At 34.2% G+C, this 19,388-nt stretch overlaps 1 protein-coding gene and 2 pseudogenes across 1 annotated transcript; all 3 read left to right on the top strand.

Moving 5' to 3' along the window:
• Window positions 1-2,150: 2,150 nt before the first annotated feature.
• LOC108201711 (cullin-3B-like) lies at window positions 2,151-5,144 on the top strand. Its single transcript, XM_064085496.1, has 2 exons — window positions 2,151-2,299; window positions 3,446-5,144. Exons 1-2 carry the CDS (start codon window positions 2,151-2,153, stop codon window positions 5,142-5,144), a joined length of 1,848 nt encoding a protein of 615 aa, XP_063941566.1.
• Window positions 5,145-9,863: 4,719 nt separating this feature from the next.
• LOC135149701 (cullin-3B-like) lies at window positions 9,864-12,822 on the top strand (annotated as a pseudogene).
• A 1,306-nt stretch (window positions 12,823-14,128) lies between these two features.
• On the top strand, window positions 14,129-17,115 carry LOC135149700 (cullin-3B-like; annotated as a pseudogene).
• Window positions 17,116-19,388: the final 2,273 nt, after the last annotated feature.

Raw genomic sequence — 19,388 nt, 5'->3', positions numbered from 1 at the left:
ACTCCTTAAGTGAGGATATCATTCTCGTAGATATTCATAAGTAAACGATTTTGTAATTTTGTGTAGGTAGCATTACTCCTAAAGTGAATATGCACCGGAGTCTCAACTAAATTAGAAGAATTCCTGAAATTCATTCTCTGCTCCTTCAAAGATTTCAAAGCAATGTGCAATCTTTTAAGTACTAGTAATTTCCATTGACCGGATAACACCTGACATATGGTTTTCTTCAACAGAAGGAAGGCTTGTCTGTGAAAAACCATTTCTTGTTAATTATTCTCCATATGAGATTTAACTGAACAGTGGAAGAAATAAATGCTATTTAATTCCCTCCGATCCTCACATAATGCACTACTCATTTACTATTTAATAACTTTGACTGCCGTGACAAAATTGAATATTAGAGTTATATTTTCAAGGTTTTAATTTCTTTTATTCTAGTTATATTACTTTATAAAAATATTGCACCATGAATTTTTTTTGATATATGCTTGTTATTTGTGAAATGAATTTAATAATATTTAAAGATTAATAACTATGTTCGATAAATATAAGTATAAAAAACTACTTTCTTCGTCCTTCCATTTATTTACAATTTCCTTTTTGGGTGCCAATCCAATTCTTTACATTTCAAAATTCTCCAAAAATAATCAATGGGTCCCACCACTTCTTCACTTCTTTCCTTTTCACACTACCTAAACTCCACTATCTTCTTTTTATACATTAAAAATCAATGGGTCCTATCACTTCACCAACTTTTCTTTCTTTTTTTCATTACTTTATCCATATTTCATAACTTCCGTGCCCAACTCATTAGATAGAGATTGGGAGGGACGGAGGGAGTAATATTCATCTCTAACAATTTATATATAATGAAAATATGACAGAAAAAAAATATAAATATACTTTACTATGTTTTAGAAGTGTAATATTTACACAAAATGCACTTTGCCTTTAAATAAAATGATAAACATGTACCACAAAAATGACCCGACAACATAATTAATACTCCCTCCGTCTCTAAATGCTTTTCCCATTTGATATGTCGGGACTGTTCATAACATGAGATAAATTATTTATTTACATCTGATCTATAAGACTAAATTTAGTCATGAGTGATCTTGTTGGATTCGTATTTATGAATACTTAATACAGTGAAATTTTTATATTTAATATTAATACAAAATTAAAGATGTTAATGATCAAGTGTGTGTTGACAAGCGTGACAAAGAGAAACAGGAAAAGTATTAAGAGATGGGGGGAGTACTAAGTAACTTTATACTTCACTATACACATCATTCTCTTCAAAAATTGTAACTGATTTTGTAATTTTGTGTAGTTAGCATGCATTCCTCATTACTCCTTAAGTGAGGATATCATTCTCGTAGATAGCATTACTCCTAATGTGAATATGCACCGGAGTCTCAACTAAATTAAAAGAATCCCTGAATTCAGTCTCTGCTACTTTACTATACTATAAATATACTTTATAAATATAAATATAAATATACTTTACTATAAATATAAATATAAATATACTTTACTATGTTTTAGAAGTGTAATATTTACACAAAATGCACTTTACTTTTAAATAAAATGATAAACATGTACCAGAAAAATGACACGACAGCATAATTAATACTTGGTAACTTTATACTTCACTATACACATCATTCTCTTAAAAAACTGTAACTGATTTTGTAATTTTGTGTAGTTAGCATGCATTCCTCATTACTCCTTAAGTGAGGATATCATTCTCGTAGATATCCATAAGTAACGGATTTTGTAATTTTGTGTAGGTAGCATTACTCCTAAAGTGAATATGCACCGGAGTCTCAACTAAATTAAAAGAATCCCTGAATTCAGTCTCTGCTACTTCAAAGATTTCAAAGCAAGGTGCAGTCTTTTAAGTACTAATAATTTACCTTTTAAAAAACTGGTGATCATTTCTTTAATTCTTGTTCTTTCTTAGACTTATGATTACATGCATAACAATTTTGTACTGTATGATTGTTGTGTTTGATTCTACTTGATAAAAAAGTGTATATGTTAATGTCGGTTCACTTCTGATCAATTTTGTACTGCATGATTGTGCTGATTTAGTTCATTTTTGGTGAATGATACAGCAATAGATTGAGCCAAGAGCTGGAGAGATGGATAATAATCAGAAGGAACAGAATTTTAAGAGGCGCAAGGTTGTTGATGCCAAATATGCCGAGAAGATTTGGAAGAAATTGGAGCATGCTATCAATGAAATTTACAATCACAATGGTAGGCTTCTTAGTTACCATGAGCTCTATAGGTAAGCCTCAATCTTTCACTTATTTACTCTCTTAATTAAATTGATTTTCAGTTGCACCAGTGGATTGTTTGCTGCTGCATTTTATGTGGAAGTTTTGTTTTGTTTTTCGTGTTTATGTTTGTCAAAGTTGCTTGCATCTAGTTGATTGTTATTCCCTCTGATACATGTAACAGAATCCAATTAATTCCATCAGTCTGCAGATATATAAATGATTTTTAGACCATTTTAGATTATATATTAAAGCAGCACCCTATTGGAAAATTATGTTATAGTTACAGGAACTTTTGATTTGGGATATTGTTTATCGCGGTGATACTTTTAGGCTTATGTTACCCATTGTCACACGGGGACAATTATAACGTTGTTCTATTCTATTATTACTATACACAATTGACTTCGATACAGAATTCTTAAATGGTATATGTCATAACGAAAGAGGAAACGGGGATGAGGTTAAATATATAGCAATGTGCACTTAAAAGACGCATTATAGAAATATAACAATAACCTTGCATATTAATTTCCCAACTCAAGCTCCCTCTCTTTGTTCAACTAGGTTTTTTCGCTGAGCTTTTGATCTAATTGACACGCACCGGCTCTTGTAGTCAAGTTTTTTGCATTGCTGAAGATATTATTTCCCTAAAATTAGATTTGTTTTGTAGTTGTTATAGCTTTTACAGTTAAGGAATATATATTAGATACAAGGGAAAACCATGAAAGCTAATTATAGTAAAATGGCGTGCTTTGGGCAACTTACCGAGTATTCTAAATTTATATTTTAGTTATTATGCTCTTAGAGATGATATTAGATACTTTATAATGTTGATAAGGACTACTCTTTACACTTAATATAATAATTGTTATGATAGTATCATATGATTAAGTAAAATATTATCTAGATTTTGAAAAAGACAAGTTGCATAATTTACCTTTCTGCTTGTAAGATTTTTTTTTAAATTGCATTTGTAGTTGCATCATTTACCTTTCTGCTTGAAAGATTTCATTAAAATTGTGTTTGTTAGAATCTGCCAAGATTTATTGTGATATCTGGATACTGCTTGAAGTTTACAGACTCATATATGCAATAACTTGTGACTGCAAAGTCTGTAAGATGATGTTTCTAATATGTTTTCTTCATTGTCTTAGAGATGCATATGAAATGGTATTGCACAACTTTGGCGAGATGCTGTATACAGGGGTAGAGTCCACTATGACTAACCGCCTAAGGGAGATTTCAAAACGTTTAGCAGAGGCCGAAGGTGATTTGTTTCTGGAGGAAGTCTTCAAAAATTGGGTTAAGAATAGGACAGTGTTGCTGATGATCCATGACATTCTGAGGTACATGGACAGGACTTATATTCCACATAACCATAAAACCCCTGTACGTGAGCTTGGCATGCACCTTTGGAGGGACATTGTTTTACAGTCCCCTAAAATTAAGACCAGGCTTTTGGATACGCCGGGCTTAGTGAATATGCTTATGGATGACAAGATTGAGGACCTGAGAAGAATGTATAATTTGTTTCACGGGGTTCCTGATGGTCTTTCAACGATGAAGGCTGTGATGACTTCTCACCTCAGAGAAACCGGTGAACAGCTTGTTGCTGATACGGAAAGGGCAAGAAATCCTGTGAAGTTTGTTAAGTTCCTCTTGGATGTCAAGGAGAAATATGATAAAATAATATATCTGGCATTTTGTGATGATAAGACATTTCAAAATGCTTTTGATTCGTCGTTTGAAAGCATCTTTAATCTGAATCCTCGCTCTTCTGAATTCATCTCATTATTTCTGGATTATACATTGAGGAAAGGTCTGAAGGTAGTCAGTGAGGAGAATGTTGAGGCTGCTCTTAACAAGATAGTGGTGCTCCTCCGTTTCTTAAAGGAGAAAGATGTTTTTGAGAAATACTATAAGCAACACTTAGCTCAACGGCTGTTGTCAGCAAAAACTGTTTCTTACAATGCTGAGAGAAGTCTGATTGTTATGCTAAAGACTGAATTTGGATATCAGTTCACTTTAAAAGCAGAAAGAATGCTCGCGGACATGATAACCTCTCAAGAAACAATGCTGGGGTTCTATTGGGCCCATGATGCTGAGCTGGTAGACAGCCCTACATTTATAGTCCAAGTTCTGACGACAGGGTCATGGCCTCCCCAGCCCACTGTCACTTGCAACCTGCCAGCTGAAATGTCAGCTCTCTGTGAGAAGTTCCGCTATTATTATCTAGAAATTCATGCAGGCCGTAGATTGTCTTGGCAAACTAACATGGGCACAGCTGTCTTGAAGGCAATCTTTGGGAAGGGACAAGAGCATCAGTTGACCGTATCTACTTATCAGATGTGTGTCCTCATGATGTTCAATAATGCTGATCAGTATAGCTATAGAGAGATCCAGGAGGCTACAGAGATCCCTCCATCAGACTTGAAGAGGAGCCTGCACTCCTTGGCTTGTGTCGAGGGAAAGAATGTACTGAAAAAAGATCCGGAGACCAAGGATGTCAGTGAGGGGGATTTATTTTCCGTGAATGAAAATTTCATTGGCAAAAGTTACAAACTAACTATAAGAACTGTTTCAGCTGAAAAGGAATCTGATCCTAAGAAAGTAGAGATAAGGCAGAGAGTGGAGAATAACCGAAATCATCATATTGATGCTGCAATAGTACGAATAATGAAATCAAGGCGAGTGGTGGATCATACTGATATCATCGCGGAGGTCACAGAGCATCTGCAGCCAAGATTCCTGGCAGACCCTATAGTGATTGGAAGAAGAATTGAGAGTTTGATTGAGCGTGAATATTTGGAAAGGGATGGCACTCAAAGAAACTTGTACCGATATCTTGCCTGAGTCTGCAACTTTAGGATATTACCAGATATCTTGAACTCATCTTTATTTACTGTTGGAGTATAGTACTCTGAATATATTTCCTTTTAAACCATAAATTTGTCTTTTTTTGAATGTTTGCGATCTGTAAAGGATAAATGCTTGCTTATTCGGGATTCTGAGCCTTATTCTTTAGTCAAATCTCTTATAGCTACATTTCTTGTTAGTATTTCTTGAAGTTCTTGCGAAATGAGATGAAACTAATATTGTGCAAGCCACAAATGAGATATCGGAGGAAATTAAACAGAATGCATCTTATAAACAAAGATGCTGGCTATTTAATTCCCTGCGATTCTCACATAGGGCAATACACAGTAGAATCAAGGAGATGTGCGGTGAAGAGGAGTTTTAATGAACGCGGAGAGAAGTGAAAGCCACAGGTAAGATATTAGAGGAAACTAAACATAAAGTGTAATCAAACAACAATGCTGCATGTTTAGTTCCCTCTAATCCTCACTTAAGACTTTACAATGCAAGAGATTTTTCATATGGCTTTGTGTTGAGCAGGTATGTTTCTCTATATATAGACAACTCAGAACTGATAGCTCCATGGCTCATGCATTTTGCCTGGGTAACTAATACTAACAGTACACTCTTCTGTCTTGACCAACATACACTTGTTTTGCTGTAAGGCTTGAATACTTTTTGCAGGGTTGAAAAGTTGGAACAAAATTGATGGTACGTTGAGGCCCTCAGGTCTCATGAGATCTCCTTATATTTGGTCTTGTTGAAATAACCCCGTTTAAATGTGAAATGCTAGAGACGCCAAAATGATTCGTGAATGTTTGAAAATGAAATTATGTATGAAAATGAAATTTGGTGCTTAGCATGAAAATGCTAGAGTCTAATATGAATCAAACTGTTGGCAGTAGATTCTTTTCGAAATGAATACGTGGATTTTTGTTAATGTCAAAATATTTATATAGCCACGTAGATTTTATTCATTTCTTTTTCTGAAAAAGTGGATCTATCTTTTATGGTGAACCAGATATCATTACAGGATCTTTTATGGTGAACCTGATATCATTACAGGAAAATGTCAGGGACCTCAAATTGATTCCAGAAAAAAAAATTGCAAAAGACATTGTCGGTTACGAAGATAATAAATGAGACTGACCTCCTTCACATCAACCACGCCAATTAATATCTTCCATTTTACCCGCGAATGATAATAGAAATAGCGTATATTCTCCGCCACATCATTCATGAACCTTTTATAATACCCAATTCAGATACCTAGCACTTCTCTTAATATTCAAAAATCCAAAAGATTCAATTTTTCCAGATTAATTACAAAATCAAGTGAGGCACCTATTTAAGTTGAGTATGTGCTAATAGCCTGGAGTAAATTCAAAGGGTTCTTCAATTCACTTCTCTGCAACTCAAAAACTTTTAAAGAAAGGTGCAGTCTTTCACTAATTCACCTTTAAAGAAGCTAGCCCGGATTAGTCTTTTTCTTAATTACAATGTTATTAACATTTTTCTGCTGATCATTTCTTTCATTCTTGTTCTTTCTTGACTTATTTACATGCATATTAGTATTTGTATCAGTTCACTTTTTTTTCCTTTTAACAATTTTGTACTGTATGATTGTGTTGTGTCTGAATTTCACTAAATAATTAGGTGCAACTGGAGATCGAAAAAAATACAAACGGTGAAAGCACTCTGCTGGGCCTATCCAATTGTAAACTCACTCCGGGATGGTTGTCTATGTTTATCTTCCGATGCCTATCAAGATCTTTTAGCTGAATTCTAAAATCTTCTTGCACTTGGGATAACATGATGAATTGATGATGGAATACATGTTGAAAAAGAAATTTAATAAAATAGATTATAAAATCCACTTTATGAGCTAGTATCGTCCAGTTTAATCCCTTTTTTCATGTTACTAATTCCTATGTACAGCCCAATTTCTGTTGCTAACAACTTTTTATACAAACGAGGATGTTTCTAATATGTTTTCTTTAATGTTTCAGAAATGCTTATAATATGGTATTGCACAACGTTGGCAAGATTAATCAACTATGAAGTGGCACAAACCAAATAAATGACTTCTTGATCAGATGATATCGTCTCGGTCCGATTACGGGAGTCAAATATTATAAAACACAAAAAGGAATTATGTCATAAGAGTTAGGACATGCAGCCTACAGGATTATTTTGAGCTATCTTTTTATTTCTTGATGAGTTCAACAAGATCTAGTTTTGGAAGCTTAATGAACACTGTGATTGTGAGGACTACTTAAAGAAAGCTGATACGTCGAAGTGAAGAAATAAAGAGTTCGGAACTACCTCAATTTACAAATGACAATATATATTAAGATCTTGCCCATTGTCACTTGCAACCTGCCAGCTGCAACGTCAGCTCTGTGTGAGAAGTTCCGCTCTCATTATCTAGGAACGCACCCAGGCTGTTGTCTTGGCAAACTAACATGCGCACTTTGGACTTAAAATGCAGCTTTTGGGAAGGCGCAGAGAAATAAGCTGAATGTATCTACATATGAGATGTGTGTCCTCATGATCTTCATTCAATGGTGCTGATCAGTACATAAAGGGATCAAGCAGGCTACAGATATCCTTCCATCGCGTTAAAAGCAGGCTACAAAATTTATTGCAGAAGTCATAAAGCATCTGCAGTTCAGATTTCAGGTGAACCCTTATTGATGGAGACAAGAATAAGGTATTTGATTGAGTGTGAGTACTTGGATGGGCACGACACAGCAAGAAACTTGTACCGATCTTGCCTTATATACAACTTTAGGATGACACTAGAATTTTTTCAAGTCACCTTGTTTATCGTTGGAGTATTGTACACCAATTTTATATCACATTTAACATAAATATATTTTTGAATCTTTGCAACTTGCAAGCCGTAAAGGATTAATTTTCTATGCTTATTCGGGTGTTTGAGCCAATTTCTCTGATCAACTCAATTTTAGCTACATGGCATAAAACTTCATATTACAGGCAATATGTTTAACAGAAGGAAGCTTGTCTGAGGTAAGTATGGTATTCCTTGTATCACAGGCTTAGTAATAGTGATTATGTAGTCCTTCATTAAGCTTGCTGTTGATCAGTCTTGTATACAGACCAATCCTGATGGTTAAGGTCAACACTATAAATAAATTAGACAAACAAAACAAATTAACACATTCGAAAATTTGAACATTTCTTGTAACAATTACTTGGAGTTCTTACAAAATGAGATCAAACTTGTAATGTGGAAGTCACAAATGAGAAATAGGAGGATATTGAACAGAATGCATCTTATAAACAATAATGCTAGATTGCTAGTTATTTAATTCCCTCTGATCCTCACATATTTAATGCCATTATAGGTTATTATTACAATTTAAATATTTAAACATAAATTAAAAATTGAAGATAATCTTAAAGTAAAGGAGCTAGCAAAATAAACCATAAATAATGCAGATTTGTTGTAATTCCTTATTTTAAATTATGAATATGATTAAGTACATAAAATCTTTTGATATGTATCTTTTTGAATTAGTTATTAGTCGTTTGATTTTTTTTGTTATTTTGTTGCGCTTCTCATTTATTATTTTAATAATTTTAATTAGTTTAAATAATTTTCGACTATCATGACAAAGTTGATCATATTTCTATTGTCAAGATTTTATTTTCCTTTTATTCTAGTTATATTATTTTATAAAAATGTTATACCATGAACTTTTATGATATATGCTTGTTACTTGTGAAATGAATTTAATAATATATAAAGATTAATAACTATGTACGGTAAATATAAAATAACATGTGGCAAAAAAAATTAACAAAATAATATTCATCTTAAACTGTTTATGTATAATGAGAACATGAAAGAAAAAATTATAAATAAAACAAATTAAAATATATTTAAATAAAATGAGAAACATGCATGAGAAAAATGACCGACATCTTAATTAATACTACTTTATACTTGGATATGGATAGACACATCACTCTTTAGAAAAGTTGTAACTGATTTTGTAATTTTGTGTAGTTAGCATGCATTAGTCATTACTCTCTCCGTCCCATTTTAGTTGTCACATTTGGTTTTGTGCCAATCAAATTGACTAAAGTTTGACTGAAATTTATTAATATTTTATTAATTGATACTGTAAAAATTAAAAAATATATCATTAGAAATAATTTTAAATAAACTTTAAGATATAAATTTTCAGTTTGACCAACAAAAATAGAAATGTGAATGGGACCGAGGGAGTACTTCTTAAGCGTTTATATCATCTTTTGAAATCCATAAGTAACAAATTTTGTAATTTTATGTAGGGAGCATTACTCTTAAAGTGAATACGTACTCAACTAAATTAAAAGGATTTCTTGAGTTCATTCTCTGCAACTTACAAGATTTCAAAGCAAGGTTCAATATTTTAAGTACCAATTTACATTGAAAAGAGCTAGAGCAGGTTGGTGTTTTCCTCAAGTACAATCTGTTTAAAAAAAAATTCTGATCATTTCTTTAATTCTTGTTCTTTCTTAGACTGATTAATTACATGCATAAGAATTTTGTATGGTATGATTGTGTTGTGTCTGTATTCTCCTTAAAAAAAAGTGTTTATGTTAAAGTCAGTTCAATTCTGATCAATTTTGTACTACATGATTGTGCTGATCGAGTTCATTTTCCGAATGGTACATCCGTAGATTGAGTTAAGAGTTGAAGAGATGGATATTAATCGGAAGGAACAAAAATTTAAGAGGCGCAAGGTTGTTGATGCCAAGTATGCCGAGAAGATTTGGAAAAAATTGGAGCATGCTATCAGTGAAATCTACAATTACAATGCTTTTCGTCTTAGCTACGAGGAACTCTATAGGTAAGCCTCAATCTTTCACTTATTTACTCTTTTGCATTGATTTTCAGTTGCACCAGTGAATTGTTTGCTACTGCATTTCTCTTGTTTATGTTTGTCAAAGTTGCTTGCATCTTGTTGATTGTTATTCACTCTGATACATGTAACAGGATCTTAAAGTGTATTTTGCTACTAGTCTTGAAACATCTGTAAACATTTATCATATCTGGGACTTCCCATTAATTCCATCAGTCCGCAGATATATAAAAATGAGATAATTTTAAATTAGATATTGAAGAATCACCCTATTGGAAAATTATGTGATAGACACATGGAGTTTTGATTTGGGAAATTGTTTCTTGCAGTAATACTTTTAAACTAATGTTATCCATTGTCACACTTTAATTATAAACAATTGAATTTGATACAAAATCGATTCTTAAATGGTATATGTCATATAGAAAAAAGAAATCGGGCCATGATACTTTTAAGCTAATGTTACCCATTATCACATGTGGACAATTATAACGTTGTTCTATTATTACAATACACGATTGAAGAATTGATACAGAATTCTTAAATGATATATTTCATAACAAAAAAGGAAATCGGGCTGAGGTTAAATATATAGCAATTTGCACTTGAGAGACGCATTCTAGAAATATAACAATAACCTTGCATATTAATTCCCAACTCAAGCTCCCTCTCTTTGTTTAACTAGGGTTTTTCGCTGAGCTTTTGATCTACTTGACACACACTAGCTCTTACCATCAAATTTTTTGCATTGTTGAAGATGTTCATCATTTACCTTTCTGCTTGTAAGATTTCATTAAAATTGCCTTTGTAGCTGCATCATTTACCTTTCTGCTCGTAAGATTTCATTCAAATTGCATTTGTAGTTGCACCATTTACCTTTCTGCTCACAATATTTCATTAAAATTGCATTTATAACTGCATCATTTACCTTTCTGCTCGTAAAATTTCATTAAAATTGTGTATGTTAGAATCTGCAAAGATTTATTGTGATATCTGGATACTGCTCGAAGTTTACAGACTCATATATGCAATGCCTTGTGACTGCAAAGTCTGCAAGATGATGTTTCTTATATGTTTTCTTCATTGTCTTAGAGATGCATATGAAATGGTATTGCACAACTTTGGCGAGATGCTGTATACAGGGGTAGAGTCCACTATGACTGACCACCTAAAAGAGATTTCAAAAGGTTTAGAAGAGGCCAAAGATGAGTTGTTTCTGGAGGAAGTCCACAGAAATTGGGTTGATCATAAGAAAGCTTTGCAGATGGTCCATGACATTCTGAGTTACATGGACAGGACTTATATTCCAGATAGCCATAAAACCCCTGTACTTAAGCTTGGCATGGATCTTTGGAGGGACGTCGTTTTACTGTCCCCTAAAATTAAGACCAGGCTTTTGGATACGCCAGGCTTAGTGAATATGCTTATGGGTGACAAGCTTGAGGACCTGAGAAAAATGTACAATTTGTTTTGCGGGGTTCCAGATGGTCTTTCAATGATGGAGGCTGTGATGGCTTCTCACCTCAGAGAAACCGGTGAACAGCTTGTTACTGATATGGAAAGGGCAAGAAATCCTGTAAAGTTTGTTAAGTTCCTCTTGGATGTCAAGGAGAAATATGATAATATAATATATCTGGCATTTAGCGATGATAAGACATTTCAAAATGCTTTTGATTCGTCGTTTGAAAGCATCTTTAATCTGAATCCTCACTCTGCTGAATTCGTCTCATTGTTTCTGGATCATACACTGAGGAAAGGTCTGAAGGCAGTCAGTGAGGAGAATGTTGAGGCTGCCCTTAACAAGATAGTGATGCTCCTCCGTTACTTAAAGGAGAAAGATGTTTTTGAGAAATACTATAAGCAACACTTAGCTCAACGGCTGTTATCAGGAAAATATGTTTCTGAAAATGCTGAGAGAAGTCTGATTCTTATGCTAAAGGCTGAATTTGGATATCAGTTCACCTTAAAATTAGAAAGAATGCTCGCGGATATGGTAACTTCTCAAGAAACAATGCAGGGGTTCTATTGGGCCCATGATGCTGAGCTGGTAAACACTAAACAGTCCTACATTGGTTGTCCAAGTTATGACGACAGGGTCATGGCCTCCCCAGCCCACTGTCACTTGCAACCTGCCAGCCGAAATTTCAGCTCTCTGTGAGAAGTTCCGCTCTTATTACCTAGGAATTCATGCAGGCCGTAGATTGTCTTGGCAAACAAACATGGGCACAGCTGTCTTGAAGGCAATCTTTGGGAAGGGGCAAGAGCATCAGTTGACTGTATCCACTTATCAGATGTGTGTCCTCATGATGTTCAATAATGCTGATCAGTATAGCTATAGAGAGATCGAGGAGGCTACAGAGATCTCTCCATCAGACTTAAAGAGGAGCCTGCACTCCTTGGCTTGTGTCGAGGGAAAGAATGTACTGAATAAAGATCCGGACACCAAGGATGTCAGTGAGGGGGACTTATTTTCCGTGAATGAAAAATTCACTGGCAAAAGGTACAAACTAACTATAAGAACTGCTTCTGCTCAAAAGGATTCTGATTCTGAAAAACTAGAGATAAGGCAGAGGGTGGAGAAAAACCGAAAGCATCATATTGATGCTGCAATAGTACGGATAATGAAATCAAGGCTAGTGCTGGATCATACTGATATCATTGTGGAGGTCACAAAGCATCTGCAGTCAAGATTTCTGCCGGACCCTATAGTGATTGGAAAAAGAATTGAAGATTTGATTGAGCGTGAATATTTGGAGAGGGATGGCACTCGAAGAAACTTGTACCGATATCTTGCCTGACTCTGCAACTTCAGGCTATTACCAGATATCTTCAGCTCATCTTTATTTTCTGTTGGAGTATAGTACTCTGAATAATTTTCCTTTTAAAGCATAAATTTGTCTCTCTTTTTTTGAATATTTGCGATCTGTAAAGGATAAATGCTTGCTTATTCGGGATTCTGAGCCATATTCTCTGATCAACTCTCTTATAGCTACAATGGTGTAAAATTTCCATCGACTGGTTAACACCTGATATATGGTTTTCTTCAACAGAAGTAAGGCTTGTCTGTGAAAAACCAGCAAGCAGATTGTTACTAATTCTCCATGTGAGATTTAACTGAAGAGTGGAAGAAATAAATGCACTTGAAATTAGAATGCTAACTATTTAATTCCCTCCAATCCTGACATAATGCACTAATCATTTACTATTTAATAACTCTAATTAGTTTAAATAATTTTCGACTGGCGTGACAAAATTGATTAAAGTTATATTTCCAAGGTTTTATTTTCTTTTTATTGTAGTTATATTATTTTATAAAAATGTTGCACCATGATTTTTTTTATATGTGCTTGTTATTTGCGAAATGAATTTAATAATATTTAAAGATTAATAACTATGTTCAATAAATATAAGTATAACAAATAATATTCATCTCAACAGTTTATGTATAATGAAAATATGACAGAAAAATATAAATACACTTTACTATGTTTTAGAAGTGCAGTATTGCAAGTGCAGATACACAAAATGCACTTTACTCTTAAATAAAATGATAAACATGTACCACAAAAATGACCCGATAGCATAATTAATACTAGGTAACTTTATACTTCACTGGACACATCATTCTCTTAAAAAACTGTAACTGATTTTGTAATTTTGTGTAGTTAGCATGCATTACTCATTACTCCTTAAGTGAGTATATCATTCTCGTAGAAATCCATAAGTAACTGATTTTGTAATTTTGTGTAGGTAGCATTACTTCTAAAGTGAATATGTACCGGAGTCTCAACTAAATTAAAAGAATCCCTGAATTCATTCTCTCCTGCTTCAAAGATTTCAAAGCAAGGTGCAATCTTTTAAGTACTAGTCATTTACCTTTAAAAAAACTGCTGATCATTTCTTTAATTCTTGTTCTTTCTTAGACTTATAATTACATGCATAACAATTTTGTACTGTATGATTGTTGTGTCTGATTCTACTTGATAAAAAAGTGTATATGTTAATGTCAGTTCACTTCTGATCAATTTTGTACTACATGATTGTGCTGATTTAGTTCATTTTTTGTGAATGATACAGTAGTAGATTGAGCCAAGAGCTGGAGAGATGGATGATAATCAGAAGGAACAGAATTTTAAGAGGCGCAAGGTTGTTGATGCCAAGTATGCCGAGAAGATTTGGAAGAAATTGGAGCATGCTATCAATGAAATTTACAATCACAATGGTAGGCTTCTTAGTTACCATGAGCTCCAGAGGTAAGCCTCAATCTTTCACTTATTTATTCTCTTAATTAAATTGATTTTCAGTTGCACCAGTGAATTGTTTGCTGCTGCATTTTATGTGGAATTTTGTTTTGTTTGTTTTCGTGTGTATGTTGTCAAAGTTGCTTGCATCTTGTTGATTGGTATTCCCTCTGATACATGTAACAGAATCCAATTAATTCCATCAGTCTGCAGATATATAAATGATTTTTAGACCATTTTAGATTAAATATTAAAGGAGCACCCTATTGGAAAATTATGTTATAGTTACAGGGACTTTTGATTTGGGAAATTGTTTATCGCGCTGATACTTTGGCTTATGTTACCCATTGTCACACGTGGACAATTATAACGTTGTTCTATACTATTATTACTATACACAATTGAATTCGATACAGAATTCTTAAATGGTATGTGTCATAACGAAAGATGAAACCGGGCTGAGGTTAAATATATAGCAATGTGCACTTAAGAGACGCATTTTAGAAATATAACAATAACCTTGCATATTAATTCCCAACTCAAGCTCCCTCTCTTTGTTCAACTAGGTTTTTTCGCTGAGCTTTTGATCTAATTGACACGCACCGGCTCTTATAGTCAAGTTTTTTGCATTGCTGAAGATATTATTTCCCTGAAATTAGATTTGTTTTGTTGTTATAGCTTTGACAGTTAAGGTATATATACTTGATACAAGGGAAAACTGTGAAAGGTAATTATAGTAAAATGGCGTGCTTTGGGCAACTTACCGAGTATTCTAAATTTATATTTCAGTTATTATGCTCTTAGAGATGATATTAGATACTTTATAATGTTGATAAGTACTATTCTTTACACTTAATATAATAATTTTATGATAGTACCATATGATTGAGTAAAATATTATCTAGATTTCGAAAAAGACAAGTTGCATAATTTACCTTTCTGCTTGTAAGATTTCTTTAAAATTGCATTTGTAGATGCATCATTTACCTTTCTGCTTGAAAGATTTCATTAAAATTGTGTATGTTAGAATCTGCAAAGATTTATTGTGATATCTGGATACTGCTCGAAGTTTACAGACTCATATATGCAATAACTTGTGACTGCAAAGTCTGTAAGATGATGTTTCTAATATGTTTTCTTCATTGTCTTAGAGATGCATATGATATGGTATTGCACAACTTTGGCGAGATGCTGTATACAGGGGTAGAGTCCACTATGACTAACCGCCTAAGGGAGATTTCAAAACGTTTAGCAGAGGCCGAAGGTGATTTGTTTCTGGAGGAAGTCTTCAAAAATTGGGTTAAGAATAGGACAGTGTTGCTGATGATCCATGACATTCTGAGGTACATGGACAGGACTTATATTCCACATAACCATAAAACCCCTGTACGTGAGCTTGGCATGCACCTTTGGAGGGACATTGTTTTACAGTCCCCTAAAATTAAGACCAGGCTTTTGGATACGCCGGGCTTAGTGAATATGCTTATGGATGACAAGATTGAGGACCTGAGAAGAATGTATAATTTGTTTCACGGGGTTCCTGATGGTCTTTCAACGATGAAGGCTGTGATGACTTCTCACCTCAGAGAAACCGGTGAACAGCTTGTTGCTGATACGGAAAGGGCAAGAAATCCTGTGAAGTTTGTTAAGTTCCTCTTGGATGTCAAGGAGAAATATGATAAAATAATATATCTGGCATTTTGTGATGATAAGACATTTCAAAATGCTTTTGATTCGTCGTTTGAAAGCATCTTTAATCTGAATCCTCGCTCTTCTGAATTCATCTCATTATTTCTGGATTATACATTGAGGAAAGGTCTGAAGGTAGTCAGTGAGGAGAATGTTGAGGCTGCTCTTAACAAGATAGTGGTGCTCCTCCGTTTCTTAAAGGAGAAAGATGTTTTTGAGAAATACTATAAGCAACACTTAGCTCAACGGCTGTTGTCAGCAAAAACTGTTTCTTACAATGCTGAGAGAAGTCTGATTGTTATGCTAAAGACTGAATTTGGATATCAGTTCACTTTAAAAGCAGAAAGAATGCTCGCGGACATGATAACCTCTCAAGAAACAATGCTGGGGTTCTATTGGGCCCATGATGCTGAGCTGGTAGACAGCCCTACATTTATAGTCCAAGTTCTGACGACAGGGTCATGGCCTCCCCAGCCCACTGTCACTTGCAACCTGCCAGCTGAAATGTCAGCTCTCTGTGAGAAGTTCCGCTATTATTATCTAGAAATTCATGCAGGCCGTAGATTGTCTTGGCAAACTAACATGGGCACAGCTGTCTTGAAGGCAATCTTTGGGAAGGGACAAGAGCATCAGTTGACCGTATCTACTTATCAGATGTGTGTCCTCATGATGTTCAATAATGCTGATCAGTATAGCTATAGAGAGATCCAGGAGGCTACAGAGATCCCTCCATCAGACTTGAAGAGGAGCCTGCACTCCTTGGCTTGTGTCGAGGGAAAGAATGTACTGAAAAAAGATCCGGAGACCAAGGATGTCAGTGAGGGGGATTTATTTTCCGTGAATGAAAATTTCATTGGCAAAAGTTACAAACTAACTATAAGAACTGTTTCAGCTGAAAAGGAATCTGATCCTAAGAAAGTAGAGATAAGGCAGAGAGTGGAGAATAACCGAAATCATCATATTGATGCTGCAATAGTACGAATAATGAAATCAAGGCGAGTGTTGGATCATACTGATATCATCGCGGAGGTCACAGAGCATCTGCAGCCAAGATTCCTGGCAGACCCTATAGTGATTGGAAGAAGAATTGAGAGTTTGATTGAGCGTGAATATTTGGAAAGGGATGGCACTCAAAGAAACTTGTACTGATATCTTGCCTGAGTCTGCAACTTTAGGATATTACCAGATATCTTGAACTCATCTTTATTTACTGTTGGAGTATAGTACTCTGAATATATTTCCTTTTAAACCATAAATTTGTCTTTTTTTGAATGTTTGCGATCTGTAAAGGATAAATGCTTGCTTATTCGGGATTCTGAGCCTTATTCTTTAGTCAAATCTCTTATAGCTACATTTCTTGTTAGTATTTCTTGAAGTTCTTGCGAAATGAGATGAAACTAATATTGTGCAAGCCACAAATGAGATATCGGAGGAAATTAAACAGAATGCATCTTATAAACAAAGATGCTGGCTATTTAATTCCCTGCGATTCTCACATAGGGCAATACACAGTAGAATCAAGGAGATGTGCGGTGAAGAGGAGTTTTAATGAACGCGGAGAGAAGTGAAAGCCACAGGTAAGATATTAGAGGAAACTAAACATAAAGTGTAATCAAACAACAATGCTGCATGTTTAGTTCCCTCTAATCCTCACTTTACAATGCAAGAGATTTTTCATATGGCTTTGTGTTGAGCAGGTATGTTTCTCTATATATAGACAACTCAGAACTGATAGCTCCATGGCTCATGCATTTTGCCTGGGTAACTAATACTAACAGTACACTCTTCTGTCTTGACCAACATACACTTGTTTTGCTGTAAGGCTTGAATACTTTTTGCAGGGTTGAAAAGTTGGAACAAAATTGATGGTACGTTGAGGCCCTCAGGTCTCATGAGATCTCCTTATATTTGGTCTTGTTGAAATAACCCCGTTTAAATGTGAAATGCTAGAGACGCCAAAATGATTCGTGAATGTTTGAAAATGAAATTATGTATGAAAATGAAATTTGGTGCTTAGCATGAAAATGTTAGAGTCTAATATGAATCAAACTGTTGCCAGTAGATTCTTTTCGAAATGAATACGTTGATTTTTGTTAATGTCAAAATATTTATATAGCCACGTAGATTTTATTCATTTCTTTTTCTGAAAAAGTGGATCTATCTTTTTTGGTGAACCAGATATCATTACAGGATCTTTTATGGTGAACCTGATATCATTACAGGAAAATGTCAGGGACCTCAAATTGATTCCAGAAAAAAAAAATTGCAAAAGACATTGTCGGTTACGAAGATAATAAATGAGACTGACCTCCTTCACATCAACCACGCCAATTAATATCTTCATTTTACCCGCGAATGATAATAGAAATAGCGTATATTCTCCGCCACATCATTCATGAACCTTTTATAATACCCAATTCAGATACCTAGCACTTCTCTTAATATTCAAAAATCCAAAAGATTCAATTTTTCCAGATTAATTACAAAATCAAGTGAGGCACCTATTTAAGTTGAGTATGTGCTAATAGCCTGGAGTAAATTCAAAGGGTTCTTCAATTCACTTCTCTGCAACTCAAAAACTTTTAAAGAAAGGTGCAGTCTTTCACTAATTCACCTTTAAAGAAGCTAGCCCGGATTAGTCTTTTTCTTAATTACAATGTTATTAACATTTTTCTGCTGATCATTTCTTTCATTCTTGTTCTTTCTTGACTTATTTACATGCATATTAGTATTTGTATCAGTTCACTTTTTTTTCCTTTTAACAATTTTGTACTGTATGATTGTGTTGTGTCTGAATTTCACTAAATAATTAGGTGCAACTGGAGATCGAAAAAAATACAAACGGTGAAAGCACTCTGCTGGGCCTATCCAATTGTAAACTCACTCCGGGATGGTTGTCTATGTTTATCTTCCGATGCCTATCAAGATCTTTTAGCTGAATTCTAAAATCTTCTTGCACTTGGGATAACATGATGAATTGATGATGGAATACATGTTGAAAAAGAAATTTAATAAAATAGATTATAAAATCCACTTTATGAGCTAGTATCGTCCAGTTTAATCCCTTTTTTCATGTTACTAATTCCTATGTACAGCCCAATTTCTGTTGCTAACAACTTTTTATACAAACGAGGATGTTTCTAATATGTTTTCTTTAATGTTCCAGAAATGCTTATAATATGGTATTGCACAACTTTGGCAAGATTAATCAACTATGAAGTGGCACAAACCAAAAAATGACTTCTTGATCAGATGATATCGTCTCAGTCCGATTACAGGAGTCAAATATTATAAAACACAAAAAGGAATTAAGATGTCGTAAGAGTTAGGACACGCAGCCTACAGGGATTATTTTGAGCTATCTTTTCTTGATGAGTTTTACAAGATTTATTTTTGGAAGCTTAATGAACACTGTGATTGTCAGGCCTACTTGA

The sequence above is a fragment of the Daucus carota genome, chromosome 9 (assembly GCF_001625215.2).
Source record: "Daucus carota subsp. sativus chromosome 9, DH1 v3.0, whole genome shotgun sequence".
NCBI classification, from domain to species: domain Eukaryota; kingdom Viridiplantae; phylum Streptophyta; class Magnoliopsida; order Apiales; family Apiaceae; genus Daucus; species Daucus carota.
The sequence above is the reverse complement of the archived record's forward strand: the minus strand, read 5'-3'. Positions and strand labels throughout refer to the sequence as shown.

Excerpts from the sequence above, each read along its gene's own strand:
- LOC108201711 (XM_064085496.1), top strand. The coding sequence starts at position 2,151 with ATGGATAATAATCAGAAGGAACAGAATTTTAAGAGGCGCAAGGTTGTT. Across the intron at positions 2,300-3,445 it reads AGTTACCATGAGCTCTATAG|AGATGCATATGAAATGGTAT; the intron begins GTAAGCCTCAAT and ends TCATTGTCTTAG.